General features: G+C 44.6%; 1 protein-coding gene across 1 annotated transcript; it reads right to left on the minus strand.

Moving 5' to 3' along the window:
* Window positions 1–9,376: 9,376 nt before the first annotated feature.
* On the minus strand, window positions 9,377–11,383 carry NDHN (NADH dehydrogenase-like complex N). The gene is made up of 4 exons (XM_087395474.1): window positions 10,471–11,383; window positions 10,201–10,317; window positions 9,974–10,059; window positions 9,377–9,760 (listed from the first exon to the last, which is right to left on the minus strand). Exons 1-4 carry the CDS (start codon window positions 10,867–10,869, stop codon window positions 9,694–9,696), a joined length of 669 nt encoding a protein of 222 aa, XP_087251600.1. The 5' UTR covers window positions 10,870–11,383; the 3' UTR covers window positions 9,377–9,693.
* Window positions 11,384–17,730: the final 6,347 nt, after the last annotated feature.

Consider the following 17,730-nt stretch of genomic DNA (forward strand, 5'->3'; position numbering starts at 1 on the left):
TCTTACGAGCACCAAACTGGGACTTCATATTCCATGTCCACATTGATGCCTCCAAGTTTGCAATAGGGTGTGCGTTGGCACAACCAGGTGAGTTTATTTAGATTACCTAATATATTTTGCAAGCTGCCAATTGAATGACATAGAAATGAATTGTACCACAACTGAGCGGAAAGGACTTGCCATGGTGTACACTGTAAAAAAGTTTAGGCAAAAAAGTTTGTCTTCTTTGTAAATCACCAAGCCCTCCTCTATCTAGTTAATAAACCATGCATGATAGGGTGCATCACGTGGTAGATGCTTATTCTTCTAGAGTTTGATTTCACCGTAGCCGTGTAGAAGGGACACACCCACTTTATGTCTGATCACATGTCCCATATTCCCAATGGAGAACCGGTGACAGGAGTGGAGAATGATCTTCTAGATGCCCCTCTATTCTTAATGGATCTAATTCCAGAATGGGCTCAGGAAATTAGACACTTTTAGCCAATGGATTCCCTCAAGATAAGGCCCTCTGTAAGGATAGGGCCGGGAAACTCATCAAGGATGCGGATCCATATCAATTGATAGTCGGACAACTCTATCAAATGGGGAAAGTTGGCATAATGCATCAGTGCCTCCGTGAGGATGAATCTGTGGAGGTCTTGGATGAAGTCCATTCGGGCATTGTCAGTTGTCATTTTGCTGGAGAGCTTATGGCCCGCCAAGTCCTACAAGGAAGATTATGATGGCCCACGCTCCTTGCGGATGCTGTTGAATTTGCTAAGCGGTGCGATACTTTCCAACGAGTCTCGATATCTCACAGCTAAGACTACATGCCCCTTACAGATCAACCATGTGAAAAATGGGGTATCAATTTTATGGGACCCATCAGTTCAGTAGTAGCTAAAGGAACTCAAGCCCAATGCATTATCATGGCCCATTATTATTTTACAATTGGGCAAAAGCCAATGCCACCAGGAAATCAAATGTGAGGATGACCACTAAGTTCTTATAGAAGAACAGAGTTTCACGATTTGGCCTCCTGCTAGAAATTGTGTAATCGAGAGACACACTTTGTTAGTGATACAATTTGCATACTGATGAGCGAGTTCCTCATCATCCATAGGAAATCCACACCTTACTACCCACAAGCCAAGGGACAACCCGAGAGCTCCAATTTGACCTTATTGTTGCCACACAATGGCATGCAGTGTGAAGGCCAGCTGTTGTAATGATTGGGAACATAAACTCACCACAACACTTTGGACATATCGGATGACATATAAGATCACATATAAGATCACTGCCAACAATTGGATGCCCTTTAGCCTAGTGTTTGGGGTTGAAGCAATTATGCCTATGGAACTCATAGTCCCAAGCCTCAGAGTTGCAATTAGAGATAGATTATCAAAGGAGGAGAATAAAAAAAGGCTAGTAGAGCTTGAGAAACTCGATGAGATAAAATTGAGGGCAGCATATGGTATTAACGTTGAGAAACTCCGCCACAAAAAGTGGTTCGACTGCAACCTTTGGAATAAGGACCTAAAAGAAGGAGACCTTGCATTATTATATACCATAAGGAATATGAAGCGTAAGTTAAAATATTGTGGTATGGGCCCATATCGAGTTGTGGAAATTATACCACAAGGGTCATGCCGAATTGTGACCCTTGATGGAGTTGAGATGGATGGTTACATCAACGGTAGTAAGCTAAAACACTATTATGGCCCTCTACTACTCCAAACACTACAAGCCATCCATTGGGAAAGAGAGCTGAAGAGAGAGGTCGCATTGTATATGAAGCAGCAAGCGATAGAGGAAGCTAGATTTGGGCAGGCCAAAGCAAAAAACTCAGGGCTAGTGACGATTTGCAAGGCATCCGTGGAAGGGTTAAACCCCATGAATGATATCACTATTGCTTCGGCTAGGGTATAGGTGGACTTTTAACTATGCAGAGAGACTATTTGCTCTGCAGAAGACTTTGTGTACCTCGGGGCAAGTCATAACCTGATATCCTATGAGGTGTGCACCCAGATCCTGACATATGAGATAATAATTGAACCAACTCCAGTCATGGTATGCACAGTGAAGGACACATCTCTCCCACAATAGGTTGTGTGGAATTGCCTTAATAACCATAGTGTGTCTAATAGATGTTATGTTGTACCTGCAGGTGCTATGGATGAACATGCGATCCTCAGAAGAACTTGGTGATGGGTAGTTAACTACCAAATTAATTGGTGGGGGAATGCACTGCCACATTAACAAAAAATGGTTGCACCTCATTCATTTCAATCAATACAAGGACCTTAAACCCGGTGCATCCTGTGATCCATAAGACCAGCAATTTGGCCAGTCACAATCCACAAGAAGGCCCCAAGTCCCTTATGTACAGCTATAGCTTCCCCATCCACCTCTGCTAACTCCACAACAATACCCATATCCTTGCGTGATGATTCCCTCGCAACACCAAAAGGGAAGACAAATGGATCAATAGCAGCTTTGCCGACCACACCAATGGCTCCTAATCCAAAAGAGAAAGGACCCCATTGGATTCCAAAGGTACACCTCCAAGATCAACTCTTCAGCTTATGAAAGGTCAGAGTCATCGCGCAGCTTCATTTTGCCCTTTACTTCCTACACCAATGGGAATACAAGCTACGGATGAGGAGGCACAAGACAACAAGTAAAAAATGGAAGAGCCAACCCAGAGGGATCCCAACCCAGAAAGGACCGCATTGGATTCCAAAGGTACACCTCCGAGATCTCAACTCTTCAGCCTATGAAAGGTCAGAGTCATTGCGCAGCTTCGTTTTGCCCTTTACTTCCCACACCAACGGAAATACAAGCTACTAAGCCAAAGAAATCTCTGAGGAGGAGACACAAGACAACAAGTAAAAAATGGAAGAACCAACCTAGATGGATCCTAAAGTGGCTACTACAGTCTCAAGGCTTCTACGATAGCAACGACTACATCTGGGTGCCTAAGGTCAAGTCTATGACAATTCTGCCCCCTTGTAAGTTTCCTACTAATACCAAGCAACCTTCGGCGTCATTCATGGGTATGACAGCAGTAGCACCACAGGAACCATTCCTAAAAATGGAGAGCCTCAACAAGAACCTCTGCTAGTGTCTTAGGGTCATATATTGCTAAGGTGAAACCACAGGCAACTCCCTTCTACCCCCAAGTGCTTATGTTACAAGGGAAGACCTCGCCAATGACCGTAGCAATGCCAAAGAACCTGCCCCTAAAAATGGAAATGGGACAACCACACAAGAACCTGAAATGTGAGGCCTGAAGGATCCCCAAGATCCAACCACTGGAGGCAGCCTCCAACTCTACGTCAACATCTGCATGGGCATGATAGTCACACAAGAACTTGATCCTAAAAACGGAGCAGTTACACAAGTACCTACCATCGCTACTACTAGGCCGCAAGTACCAGCTTTAGGCACCACAATTCCCACAAGCACCCCAGAGAGCCGAGAGTTTCTCAAGTCTATGTAGACCTTCAAGCCGTATTGCTACCAATGATGGTGCCCACCGACCTATGTGATTCAACACCGACAAGCTGATAACGCCGTTCATCCATAATTCCTAGGTGCAACTCTCCACTCTCTTTATAGGTTCCCTCAGCAAGTATGTGGCTTGGAAAGAAGCCAGGTACGCCAAATCACAATACTCTTGATTTCATTGTTCATACATTGAGTCTAGGTGAGAATAGGTAGTCTACAACATAGGTGAAAATAGGAAGTCTCCAAGTCTAGTTTACCCTTAGGTGGAAATAGAACCCTTCCACCAACTTGTGGTTCCCTCTGTGGATGTTAGCTCAACATAAAAAATTAGGTGATTAGGGTCCATGAATTTGCAAAAATTCCATTCCAAGGTCAATCACAAGTGCACAGTCTGAGACAGCACAACTGTAATGTCCATACTCCAATGTAGAAGCGTCAACATCACCACACATGCACTCACAAGCACCTAGGTGAAGTCTAGGAAGGTCATCATGTTAGTCAAATTCCAGAACAAGTCACATGAAGCCAAGTTGCTGCTTTAAAGCTAACATAGTGATTGCTAATGCAGTGACTGCTAATGCCTCAGTCTCACTGGGATAAGCCTAATGCAGCAACTGCAGACCCGTTGCGCTAATAACGCTGACTTGCTATTATATAATGCCAATGATCGCTACTTTAGTGTTAACATGACACGACTATGCTTTAAGGTTAACACTATCCCGTTCCGCTAATAAAGTTGATAATGCCAGTCATTGTGCTAATAGTGCCAGTAAGGCTCGTTGCATTACCAGGAAGACTTCTGGCTCTATTACCATAATGTAGGTATGGTAGCCACCTATCAACCACTCCAAAACCTAGAAGTTGTTCCATATATTCAGGCAAAGGCCGTCATACAGTAGCGAATCGATTCTCCTGCCACTTGAACCTACGACAAGTGGTTGACTTTGTCGACGACAGGTACAACAACTCTTCCGAGTCCACTGGGTGGCTCCATGCTGATGGAGAATATCAATTTTTTATTTTGCATCCGAAATTATCTGCCTGGCTTATGGGCTTCCTCATGTCTCCAAGCCTTCTGCGACACTTCGATGTATGGATGAACGGCTCGTGGGTCCGGTTGACAACACAAAGATTCATAGGGGGGAGTCCCTATTAGCTTGCTCCAGAATGAAGCCACCGCTAAGCTCAGCTCGGGTAGTGACCCTCCTTGCATAGATTCAGCACACTGAGCATCATAGTGTGATTTTGCCGAATTTGTTGGCATGCCTCCATAAGCCGGAAGAAACAAATTGGGCGGATCACTTCTACAAGGAGATACTCAATGTGTGCACACACTCAAAGGAGAAAATCAAAACCCAATGTTTATCATGCAGATTATTCTTTATCTATCGAATGATCCTATCCCCCACGGATACAGAGATGCCACCAAAAATAGTGCCCTACTCTTAGCACCAATTCCATGGTCTACTCCCACTAAGCCATCCCTGAAAAAGAGAAGAGAGGAGCAGACCAGCAAGCAAGCAGAAGAAGAAGCCACGACAAAGAGACAATAGGAGAGCAATAGGAGAGCAGGAGGCTCTCCTACAGTAGCAACAAGCTGAGCTCAATAGATAGCAGGAAGAAAAAACCCGCAAGAGGGAAGAAAAGGCTGTGGAAAAGCTCCGGCAAGAACATGCCCTCAAGAAGCCAATCCAAGAGAGTGTAAATCTCATTAACATTACTCAGGAGCCAGGTGGATGACCCCTCCTTAGAGCCCAATAGGTGGCTGAACCCAAAGTCTAACCTAGGAGCAGGTAAAAGAAGCCCCAGCCACAAGAACGCAAGTTGAAACATAGGGACAAGGCCAACAAAAACCACAGCAGCCTCACCGGCCAAATGCCTACCAAGCAATTGAACATTGTACCTCTGACACATACAACACGGCAAAGAGCCTCGCTAGGCTTATGCAAGAGGATAGGCAAGCCCCACAAAAGGAATAGTCTTCATGGCATCACTTACAACCATGGCGGTGGCAGCACGTCAAATGCTAGCAAGGAGACAAGAATACATAGCCCAGCAAACCCTTGCCACTGCAAACCAGGCCCACAGCAAACTCCAACTTACAGATGCGACACTTCAAAAAGAAAAGGTGGACAGTCTCATGGTGGAAGAAAGTGGCCAAAAGGTAGTGGAGATAGGCCAGCAACTGAAGTCAAGCTGTAATAGATGGAGGAGGCCCTTACGAGACGACTGAACACTCCCGCAACGATACCCTCCAAGCTGACTATGATGCTCTTTAGCGACGACAAGCTAATTTGGATCAACAGCAGTACACACGGGTATAAGAGGAGAAGCTAGCATTAGAAGCAAGGTCTTCAAACAACCCACACATCTACCCCTCCTTTGCAAGACCTTGACAATGTCCACGAGCAGGTGCTACACGCGCCTCATCACTATGTTTCACTTACCACACAGTTGAAGACACCTTCAACTATTTCTTCCACACCATCTTTGCCTCCGCTATTTGGCACGATATCCACTTTGAGCACGCACTCAGAGCCCACAGCTTAGAAACACTTCTATGCCATAACAATCGAATGGCTCATCCCATTATTGCCATGGCATATTTTCACGAGGACATAGTCCTCCAAGATGATGTAGATATCCTCACCCTCACTACATATCCTCACCCTCACAAACCACCCCATTGTATATAACTGTATGGCATGGGTGCAAGTCATCCAAGACTCCACCACTTTTTCCAACGAGATCCCTATGCTAGAATTGCTTAAGCCCAATGACCTACAGGCCTGCCTTGCAACCTAGAAATATTGGATAGAAGCCTCCAATGGTTGCAAGTGTATGGTCGTGGGGATGCCGAATTTGCATTCAATCGCCTTTTTGCTAATTAACAGCGAGCCATATCCCCCTAACGACATATTTGTCATGTATAACAATGTCTTGGAAGCTATCTAGAACAGGATTCAAACCAACATTAGCCAGTTTGATGATTCCCACGTAGCTTACCCAACGGCTCAACGTGAAGTAGATGTCGATACTACATGGACTCTCTTTAACACTGCTCCCCCACAACTTCCACCTACTAGTAATCCCAACATAGCACCTAATCCTGATTCCACATCCACTGTCACTAATGCCGTTGATCCATCACAACCCTCCACACCACAACACACCACAACACCACCCACCACGGATACACAAGAGCAGTCACTGGGGCCACAGGATCCAAAAGACATGAGTACCAACACTTGGTATAAAATTCTTAAGCCCATGTCCCTTTTCGGATGTCGAAGTCAGTATGAGGAGGAAGAATAGGAGGAGGTCAGTTAGCATTTGCATGAGGAGGAAGAGCAGCCGCCGTCGCAGGAATTAACGATACCTAGTATGAGGTTATTACATCCTTCAGGGCTGTTGAGGATGTGGCCGAATCCCGATGTCAATAGATGGAAGGGTAAGCTCCAACGGTTCCACCTCAATAGAAAATATATCGGGCCCTCACAGAGCTGATCCAGAGAAGCTTCCAGAAATGCCGGAGGAAGAATCCCATAATGATAAGAGGAGGCTACAAGAGTCCAGACCATACTAAAGTGCCCAAGGTCTTCAACCTCAATTGCGTATCACATTTTTGAAGCATGAAGCATTTTGGAGGACTTATTTCTCCGTTTGCATCGACCGATGTCTCGAATCAACTTATATGCCACTATGTCAAAGATGGAGTTGGCCAGATTTTGAGAAGATGCGAGCCTCGGATCCCAATATTCCATACAACTTTCGATTTAGCAGACTCCTCTTATTCCATAGCCGCAAGTTTAATACTACCTTCGCCTTGCTTCCAGCAAATCCTGCAATCATGGACACAATGCATTTTTCCCAATTGCTCATCATTTTGTTAAGGGACATGCCTATGCTCGAGCCAACGACAGAGGAAAATCATCAAAACTCTGCTCCAAACTTGTGTTCGACCTCAACACCGGACCCCTATTTCCTCAAATTATGTGGCTTTACATACATTTCCAGAATCTTCATGGTCACCACATATAGACCTTCAAAGATATGTTCGAGACACATTTTTGGAAACCTCTCCATCCATTCTACCGAATCTCCCACAGATTGTTTGACAGGCATCGCATCATGAACAATGCCATGAAATCAAACATCATGCATCGCACACAATCTAGGGGTGGATTGTGAACAGGAAGGGAGGCATGTTAACCGCAATGGTTAACAGTTCATGCAAGCGCCAAGTGATTGCAATGATGAAGCGGAGAAGTAGGAGAGGATGTGACAAAGGTTATATGCTAACCGCCTTGGAGTCGTATGGCGCTTGTAGAAAGAGAGTGAGAGAGGTGAAACACAGTACAAGCATTAGCCTTCCCTTCAAAAGGTGGATTGCATAAATAGCAAAAAGTTTTGACTTTGGTCTTCATTGTGTATTTGCAAACTTTTGGAATACAAGCTCTCTCATTCTCTTCATTCTCATGTGGGTGAGATCATCATGCACTGCACACAATGTAGGGGTGGATTGTGAACAGGAAGGGAGGCATGTTAACTGCAATGGTTAACAGTTCATGCAAGCGCCAAGTGATAGTAATGATGAAGCGGAGAAGTAGGAGAGGATGTGAGGAAGGTTATATGCTAACCACCTTGGAGCCGTATGGCGCTTGTAAAAAGAGAGTGAGAGAGGTGAAACACAGTACAAGGACTAGCCTTCCCTTCAAAAGGTGGATTGCATAAATAGCAAAAAGTTTTGACTCTTGCCTTCTCTTTCACATCCCCTCCTCTCTCCCCTCTCCCCTCTCCTCTTTTTTCCTGTTTCCCTCTTCACTCTCATGGAATCACATTAACACTATTCAGTAGAGCGGGATGCGAGTAACTGGTGAACCTGACAGATTTGGCTAGTCTGAGCAAGCAGATAGGTTGTGTAACAAGTGCATGGGGCCCACTGGATCATGCTCATAAAAAAAGGACGAGTGAGACGGAGCTCCCAAGCTACAGAGCGTTTTTCATTATGGCGAAACTACTTCAGTGACATAAGTGTTAGTTGCCCAATTCGGAAACATGCCGCTAAACTGTTAGCTGCCTAATTGAAAAACATGCCACTAAACTGTTTGTTAGTTGCCCAATTTGAAAACGTGCCATTGAAGTGTTATTCATCCTTTTGGGGGCTATTAAACGTTCATAAGTATGTGGTATGCCTTGCTTGAGACTCGGTAATACCTTCTGCTTGAGCTCGAGCATGTCCCTAATTTGGCAACGATTAGGGGAGCTTTGCTAAAATTCAGTTTGCATTGTCAGAACTCAAGTTGCCCGTGGAAGACAAGCCATTAAGGTTTATGCGATTGAAACCATATAATCTTCCTACTCGACTCTGTAATTTTTAATTGGCAAGTTTCAAGACCTGGGTTGGCCTTTGCATTTGGGTCTTTGTAGGAAAGTCTAATGCTTAGCACTCTTCCATTGGGAGAATTTCCCTTTATTGGCCTCCCTCAAAAGGTAGCCTTAGTAATGAAACTCATCTTTTGAGAAGTGAAATTATGAATTTTCATTTTGAAAAATTCTTTAACTTAGTCCACATTTAGACATATTCCAATGCAACTACAGTCTAACTTGGACATAACCCTCTCTCGCTCTCTCTCCCTCTCTCGCTCAGCTTTCTGTCCTCTTTTCCTCGTTGCTCTCTCTCCCTCTCTCGCTCAGCTTTCTGTCCTCTTTTCCACGTTGCACTTCTCAGGCCGGCCTTATGAATCATTTATGAGCATTCACCTTGTTTATCTTTGTCTTTTTGGGTCTCACCAACCGGCACTTATCCGCAAAAAAGGGAATCCTAGACAACCTATGCAGGCCTTAATTTTGCTCAATTAAGTTCCAAAAAATTGCAAGCTTCAACACACATGTTCCCACTCCCTTTACACATTTTAAAGAATAGGCATTAACTATGGCTACTCATTATGTTTCTAGACCCTACACCATTTCAATACTAGCATGCGTCCCATTGTTTGAGGTGACGGACAAGATTCAATTAACATTTTTATTTAAAAAGAAAAGCATTCCAGTTGCGATGATACATCTCCATCTCATCTCTATTATACATCTCCATCTCATCTCATCTCATCTGTATTATACAATGGTATTTTTTCAAGCGAGACTTGATTCCATCTGTTGGTTGATTTTCCCAAATCAGTTAAAAGTTTGCTAGCATCACTGCACAATGGGGGCTGCTTCGAGGCCTGCTATCTCCCTCAAAGGCTTCCATCTGACTTTCCTCCTGTTCAGAAGAGAACTCGAAGGCATAAGTAAGCTAGGTAAAATGTACATAGAAGAGAAGTTGCAGGCATAAGTAAACTGAAGTACAATGTACATATTCCAATACTCAGAACTCCGTTCCCAAAATTCAGCATAGCCAATCAAAGCCAGATAGACATAGTTGTACTGTATAGTGAAATTCTATTCTGAAATCAAACGCCAGGCCAAAGTTTACCATGTTCCACATTCTGCGACCACTTTTAGTCTCGGTTGTAAAGTGGGTAGAAGAGCTAGATACTGCAGCTCACTTTTGGAGAGTACCTGCCGAGAAGAACACTACTTGTCTTAGCTTCCTTCTTCCCAAATCGACCATCCTACATTGTAAATCGACCATCCTACATTGTAATTGGTTGCCCTCACTTGATCCACCAAATGATCCCCGGCGAGGAAAGAGAGACTAACCTTCGCTTCGATGAGCCACAACACCAACCCTTTGCTTTTTTCAGGAAGGATAGAGAGCCTGTAGTCTACCTCGGGGGGAAAATACCATCGAGAAATGCTCTGCTTTCCCAAATGGGGCTGCGCATCACCAAACTTACGACTTCAAACTAGGCAAGCAGGGATTCCTACAAGATCGAGAACAGGAGCCCCATCGAATGCAAGCATACTCCACAAACAAATCCATCGATGATGCAAAAGAGACTGCAAATTTCTATGGAAAACAATTCTTACAGGTCTAACAGCATGAATTTTCGAGAGCGTAGACTCCACATCGCCCAAGCCCCTTGCTGTCATGTTGAGGAATCGGTATCCCCTCGCCTTGAGACGTGTAGCATAGCGACCCTCGTATCCACCTTCGGCAGGAGCATACATCGCTAGAGCTCCATACTTCTCGACATCGTCCTCCCATTTGCCAAGGTCGAATCCTAGAAGATCGCCACCGATGAAGTCCTCCAGGCCGCAGACTACAATCGCCCGTTTACCCCCCCGAAGTGAATTACTGCTGAGAGCCACGGACTTTACGGGAAGCAGAAACCTGGATAGGTTGGGTGCAATGACGTGCGAGCGGGGGAGCTGACGACTCGAGGAAAGGGGCAATGGGAGGCGTACATCGAGAGTGGAGAGGGCCATGCTGTGATGCTGCGGTCGGTGTCTTCACTCCATGTTCAATTGTGTTTCTCGCACACTCTCACTCTCAGTGAGCTGCTTCTTCGCTTTCCTATCTACAATGGGTGCTCCTTAAGATTCACTCGAGTCTTGCTATGTGCTGCTGATCCTCTCTCTCTCTCTTTCTCTCTCTCGCTCTCGCTCTCGCTCTGTCGTCAAGCTCGCTTGCGATGTGCTACGTCGTCTCTTTCTCTCTCTCTCCCTTTCTTTGCCTCCTCCTCATCAAAGAGCTCCTGGAGATCGCTTGCTAGATTGATTTCCTTCCCCGTCTCTCATCCAATTGTTGCCCCTCCTTCCTGAGCTTCCATTTCTATCCCCAGTCAAATCGTTCTCTCTCTCTCTTCGTCCGCCACCTTTGGAGGCTTATCTGCATTTGCATCCATACTTCTCAACTATGGTTCATGTAGACTATGGCTTGCAACCTATGGTTTGTGCTAGTGCCCAAATGGGAGGGAAACTCACACAGTTCATGCACTTAAAAGCCATTAATCTCAACGAGACTTCCAACTCTTGGAAAATACTCTTGAGGTCGGACAATACTCTGGTTGTAAGCTGCAAAGTCGATGAGTGTAGGATACCTTTGTAGGTGTCTCAACTTCTATTTATATATATAGTATGTTTATGTCACCCCAAAAAAAATCTCATAAGCTTCATCACATAATTAGCCTCACACTTTGGAATATGAAGCTCGTGTAGACTCTTGTTGGCCACATGGCAAATGCATTTTCATGGCATCCTAGCATCACCCAAAAGGACTACACTAGCCTTGAAAAGGGGTGTGAATACAGGGGGTAGCTTGAACGAGGAGGTTGTTGGCTATTTGCACGCTATAGCTACCATGACTACACAATAGTCATTCAAGGTCTTTACCCATACATGCTATCATACCATCAATGCAATGCACAATGGCACGTATCATTTCAAAGGCTCCCAGAGTAGCTCCTCTCAAGTCCAATGTAATATTCTCCTGTAAACTATTCGAAGGCTCAAAGGCTCTTCAAATACACCTTTCAACTCTAGCTACCGTTGGCTTCAAAGTAACATATGTCAAAATATCTCTTTCGAGCCTTTTCATAGTCTAGAGTCTTTTGTAGCTCCCCTAGACCCACTGCATACCACCTTTAATCTTGTGGTGCCATGTGTCCATCTTTGGACTATGCCTTTTAGGCCCTCTATGGAACCTTTACTAAGGTTAGACCTAGTGTACCCTAGCAACTAGCCTTCATTAAATCATAGTGACCAATCATTTACAAATGACCTAGTCACACATTTTTGCTCCTTAAACTTACTAAAAATGAGTGAGAAGTCCCAAAATGTTACTCTTATGCTCTTCCTCCCTCCCCTTCCCATAGATGTGGGTGTGGGTCTAGCATTTTTAGTGCTTTTCTTGTGTTTGATCCACTCATGGGCACTCTCTTGGATTTGACAAATGTGTATGCACTCACTTTCACACAAAAAAATCAAGATTCTCCAAGTTTGGGGCCACTTTCGACATGTAGGTTCTTCATACAAGCAGCTTTGGTAGATGCACCAAAATTTCTACTTTGCCTCATAATATTCTTTAGTTTCCATCTGACATTAAGGGTTCTAATTTCCAAATTATTTCTCCCTTCCATAATTCCAGCCTCCCCATGACAAGTCCCTAACTCTGGTTGGTGAGAGAGAATTCCCTTCTAATTTCTTGCCCCATGTATTTCATCTGAAAAGCTCTCTGTTCCATAACTGCCCCCAAGATTATAACCCCTTTTTAAAAAGACAAGATGCCAAAGTAAATTGTTCCTTTGTCAGTATAGGACTTCTGAATATAATTGAAACCCAAACCGAGTCAATGGCCATGAAGGAACCTTTACCAAAGAATTGAAGAAAGGCTTTATCTCTTCAAATGCACCCCAAACAGATTTCCATAGTGAGCTTCCTTTGGTCTTGCAGGGTTCAAGATTGAATTTAGCTGAAACATGAGGATAATTTCTCCATTTAGGAGCCCTGCAAGGTCTGATGTGATTCATGTTTCTCAATAAGAGCTGAGCCCAGTCATCTTTTGGATTTAGTAAGGCTTTGATTATCCACGTGGCAGAAAGCTTTTTGGTAGCAGCTAAAATGTCTATAACACCTAGCCCCCCTTCTTCCCTGGCTTAATGTAGTAGCTCCACCTTACCTTGGAGATTTTGTGTTTCCTCCCCACAAAAATGATCTACACATTCTGATAAATTTAACTAGCCCAGTTTTAGAGGGAGACCAACAAGAAAGATAAAAAATAGGTATAGGCTATAGACAGTGGGTTGAGTACCAATCTCCTCCTTGCTAAGTTTGCCTAGAAGCTTCTTCACTTATCCAATTTTTTCTGAAATCTATCTAATGTTGGAACACTGAAAGGAAAGAGTAGAGTTGACACAAAATCAGAATACTTGCTTATAGAATGAAGAAGAAAGAGGTCCTTAAGTAGGCACCTCATACAAGGTCACTGACATCACTGATGACCTCAAAGCTCCACAATCATCTCCTCAATCTGCTCCTAGATTCACTCAATCATCCTATGTGGCTTTTCCACCACCTAACTGTGCTTGTGGGCACCTAACTGTGCCTCTAGCACTCACACATAGAAACATAAGGTGTGCCTGAGGCATACACCTTGAGATATCCCAACAAACCCCCCCTCAAGGAAATGCCTCAAGCTGTGTCAAGGATACATCTAGTCTCATAGTTTCTCATGCCATCTCATGGTGGTCAAGGATTAATCTATCGCTAGGTTCTCATGCTAGCAAGGGTTCCCTTGGGTGTAAGGTTAAACAGAAAGGGATACAAATAGACCTTCCAATGGTTATCTCCCCTGCATGTACATGCACACAATGTCTGCAGGAGGTACCATGGAACAAAACATACACATGGCCTACATCATAAGGTGACCAGAGGTGTTTACAAAACACACAAAAACACAATAGTTTATTTTCATTCATTTTGGAGGACTATCCAGGCTGAGTACCTTGACATAAAAAGAGAGATCTGGAGCATACATAGAGATGATTTAAAATGCATAATCTTCATGGGATGCCTCATCTTGTGGAGGCAAAATATCCATGTCAAGGCAAGGTCTTACCACATGGGCAGTGTCTAGTGCCTTATAAGATGGTACTATGATAGAACAAGTGGATCTGAAAGTCATATACTTCAAGAGAACAATTATCTTGTCATCTCCATAGTTGTGTAGAGAAGCATATCTTAGGTATCTGACCTTCATCTTTTTCTTGTACTTGGAGTCAAATAAAAGTGCCATGAGAGTGTAGATCTCTGTATTTGCTTCCTTTTTGGCAACCATTGTTTTGGCAATCTTCAACAAGGAAGTCAGATTGGCATTTTCATCCTTTGTAGCATAACAAGACATTGCTTTATGTTTTGGCTTTTCACATATTTGGCATAAGCAAGCCATGAGAGGCTCTAACCCAAGTATTGGGTAGTGTCTTCTCTCTTACAGGTGAAATATGAGCAATAAAAGGTAATCTTTTCAAAGAGTAACAATCTTGAAATGCAAGATGTCTAAGCAAGAAATGACCAAGTAGATGCTAGAAAAATGAGCATAGCAGACTGAAAATAAATCTTGGTCAAACTATCACTCAAACTTTGACTGTCCAAGGTCAAACTTAGACTTGCATAGTCAAGGTTTCATGGCCAAAGAGGCAGCTCAGAAATCTGCTTCAAATCATTATGCAAAGGTTGGAATTCAGAGGGCTTTTGTACTGAAGAGAAAGGTAAATAGGTAGAGCTTCTCCCTCAGAAAGGAATTGCGCAGAAAACGGCCACGTCGCCCAGCATTGTAGAGGAAATATGGACTGGTTTTTCGTCAAAAACTACCTGAATATTGCTCCAAAAGAGCTCAGACTTGATGAGCAGGGAGGTCGTGATGTCGCCCAGCTCCCTCTGAAAGGAAATGGACAATGTAGCTCTCCACAGTGAGAACCAGGAAAAAGATCGTCGCAGCTTCCTGAGACAATGCCGCTCAGAAGATGGCGAGATAAGTCGTGTAGCTCGTTTTGCAGATTCGCCCTGCCCTTGGGAAGACTCTCCTGAAGGATGAGATGCTGAGAATGCAGGTTTGAAGAGAACTTGCACTTCCAAAATCGATTTTGGAAGGGAAGGTGGAAGATGAAGGTGAAGAAGATGATGATGATGTGGCACCTAACTAGGGCTCAAGGAGGATCAAATGGCTCTGATACCATGTTGGAACACTGAAAGGAAAGAGTAGAGTTGACACAAAATCAGAATACTTGCTTATAGAATGAAGAAGAAAGAGGTCCTTAAGTAGGCACCTCATACAAGGTCACTGACATCACTGATGACCTCAAAGCTCCATAATCATCTCCTCAATCTGCTCCTAGATTCACTCAATCATCCTATGTGGCTTTTCCACCACCTAACTGTGCTTGTGGGCACCTAACTGTGCCTCTAGCACTCACACATAGAAACATAAGGTGTGCCTGAGGCATACACCTTGAGATATCCCAACATCTAAGACCCAGTCCCACCTTTGCTTCATTGTTATCTCAAAGCCCATTGGGATGCCCAAAAGTCTAAACACTGTGCCCTTTTGGATTTTGAGACACCCCACCTGCTGTAGAACCCCTTGTTCTTTGCCACTTAGAGTATCATACCCTATTTTGGAATTATTAATTAAAGATCTTGAGGCTTTACATGTAGTGGGCCTGTCTATCTTCCTAGCCCACCAATCTCTAAAATAAATCCTGGAGTCATTTAATCTGAGCTGCTCCTGTCTCCTGATATCCTTTTTAGTAGTAAGAAGGTCCTTTTGGGCATCTGTATCTCCTGTTTTGGCTTTCAATTCTAGGACTTTGATATTGTTCTGAATTAGATCCATTCTTTGAGCCCTAATCTTAGCCCTGCTCTTTCTAGCTGTTTTAAGATTATTTTGAGTTTCTTAAATAGCCAAAGCCCAAGCTTCTATAACAAAAGTGTAGTGGGTCTCAGCGGCAGTGACTCACGTGTCGTGGGGTAATTGAAGATATGCCGAGGGAGTCTCCACTCCTAGCTACTCCTTGTGCGAGCAATGCATAGCACAAGCCGTCCGCAAGTGTCAGTCAAGCGTTGTTCCAATGTGGTTTCATGCGAGGAAGAGGGAAGAGGAATAGGGGAGGGGAGCGGGAGAAGGAGGGAGAAGGAGGGAGGAGGAGGGGAAGAAGGAGAAGGGAGTGAAGGGGGATAGAGTAACAACCACAAAGGCACTAAGAAGGAAACAAGAGATTGAAGATTGCGAATGCGGAGGTAGAGGCGGAGAACCTAGAACTGAGTTGGGGACCAACGTCGGGATTGAAGACAATCTGGTTGGCCAAATTGTGAATGCGGTCGTCAATGGGGTGGTTGTGGGCGGGAAGATCGTGGAGGATTAAGAGGATGAGGTGGTTGAAATGGACAGCGGTGACAACAGCTGGATATGGTACTGAGCCGTAGGTGTCACTGAATGACTAGAGGCAGAAGCAAAAACCCTCCTACATCATTTCTTTTGGAAAGTTGTACTTAGGAAAATTGTACAACACATTGGGGTCCTGTTGCTGGAGAGCTCGAAAGACGGCCCAAGTGCAATGTGGTTCCATGGGCATGTAGAGTGGGTGGACTCGACGATCGATGGGCACGCTATGGATGTTATCTCCTAAGGGGTGGTGGAGACTGAGACGAAGGGTGCTGCGAGGCTAGTTGGCATAGTTTCAGCTGCTATATGGAGGCCAATTTCGATGGTGTCATCGCCCTAGAGGTCTTCAATGAGAATAGGCCCTCCTTGCACTTGTTTGCCCTTATCTTGAGGACCTAACCGCTGCATGCGTAGTTGTCATTGCACAAATTCATGCAACTGGCTTTCCTCATATTGGTTGAGTAGCTGACTTGGTTCGTCGGTTGCACCTAAGTGACCGGAGTGGCACTTGGCATTGTCCTCACTCTCTTGGGCCTTGTTTTTGTCTCTTTTAGCTCACTCTGTATGGGACCGATGGTAGATTTCTTGACGAGGCCGAAGTCGACTGGCGGATGTTGATTTTTCAGGTAATAGAGGACCGGCATGTACATACATCTGGCTGTAGTAGTAGTCAGCCCAGTTCGTCTCCTGGAAGTTCACCATTCTTAGCAAGATATTGGGCACAACGGATTGATGATGGTCCGTGTGCTTCACTTGAGTGAGCCATTGTAGGGCTCTTCTTCGTGCTCTACCTGGGGCTTGTAGATGGTGGTGAACTGGATGCAGCCTCTGCACTTGTGGCAATCATAGGGACAAACCGTCTTTAGGGAGTTGAGCTTCTTCTTTTGCTTGGAGTATTTCTTTGCCACCACTGGCAGGTTGAATACTGCTCGCATTGTGTCTTGATTGATCTGGTAGTGGTTGGGATTGCCAGATGCATCACGCAGGACACCTACGTGGGTGTTGTTGTTGTATGTCTTGAGGAATTCCGCCATAAGCATCATGTCCAGGTGGCATGGGAAACGGGCTGCTACTCTCTCCAAGCCTGTGGAGTTCAGTGCCTCCACAACTGTCAGGTCTTGGACAGCGGCATATGCTGCTATTGTGTGGTAGTGGAGGGTGTAGTCTTGACCCTTGTAAGCGAAGCGCAAGTGGATCACGCAAGCATCTAGCTCTTGGAGCCATGCTTCTCCCGTGCATGCTATAGGTTGCTCTTCCTGAGTAGCATGTCTGTCTTCGTCTTGTAAGTCCTCTACGGGTATTTCGACCGCCATTCAAATTGTGGCCGAAGGAGTGCTCTGAGAATCTGATGGGCTAGTGGCCTCTGGAATAGGGCGAGGGTGAAGACCCAGGTCATCTTCGAACTCATA

This window comes from Dipteris shenzhenensis, chromosome 24 (genome assembly GCF_047967505.1).
Source record: "Dipteris shenzhenensis isolate YYH24624 ecotype China chromosome 24, Dip_SZ_1.0, whole genome shotgun sequence".
NCBI lineage: Eukaryota > Viridiplantae > Streptophyta > Polypodiopsida > Gleicheniales > Dipteridaceae > Dipteris > Dipteris shenzhenensis.

What these genes read in the sequence shown, in the direction of transcription:
- NDHN (XM_087395474.1), bottom strand. Translation starts at nt 10,869, where the DNA reads ATGGCCCTCTCCACTCTCGATGTACGCCTCCCATTGCCCCTTTCCTCG. An exon ending in AAATTCATGCTGTTAGACCT is followed by an intron (nt 10,318 to 10,470) that starts GTAAGAATTGTT and finishes GGTGATGCGCAG; the next exon opens with CCCCATTTGGGAAAGCAGAG. An exon ending in GTCGCAGAATGTGGAACATG is followed by an intron (nt 9,761 to 9,973) that starts GTAAACTTTGGC and finishes TCTTCTGAACAG; the next exon opens with GAGGAAAGTCAGATGGAAGC.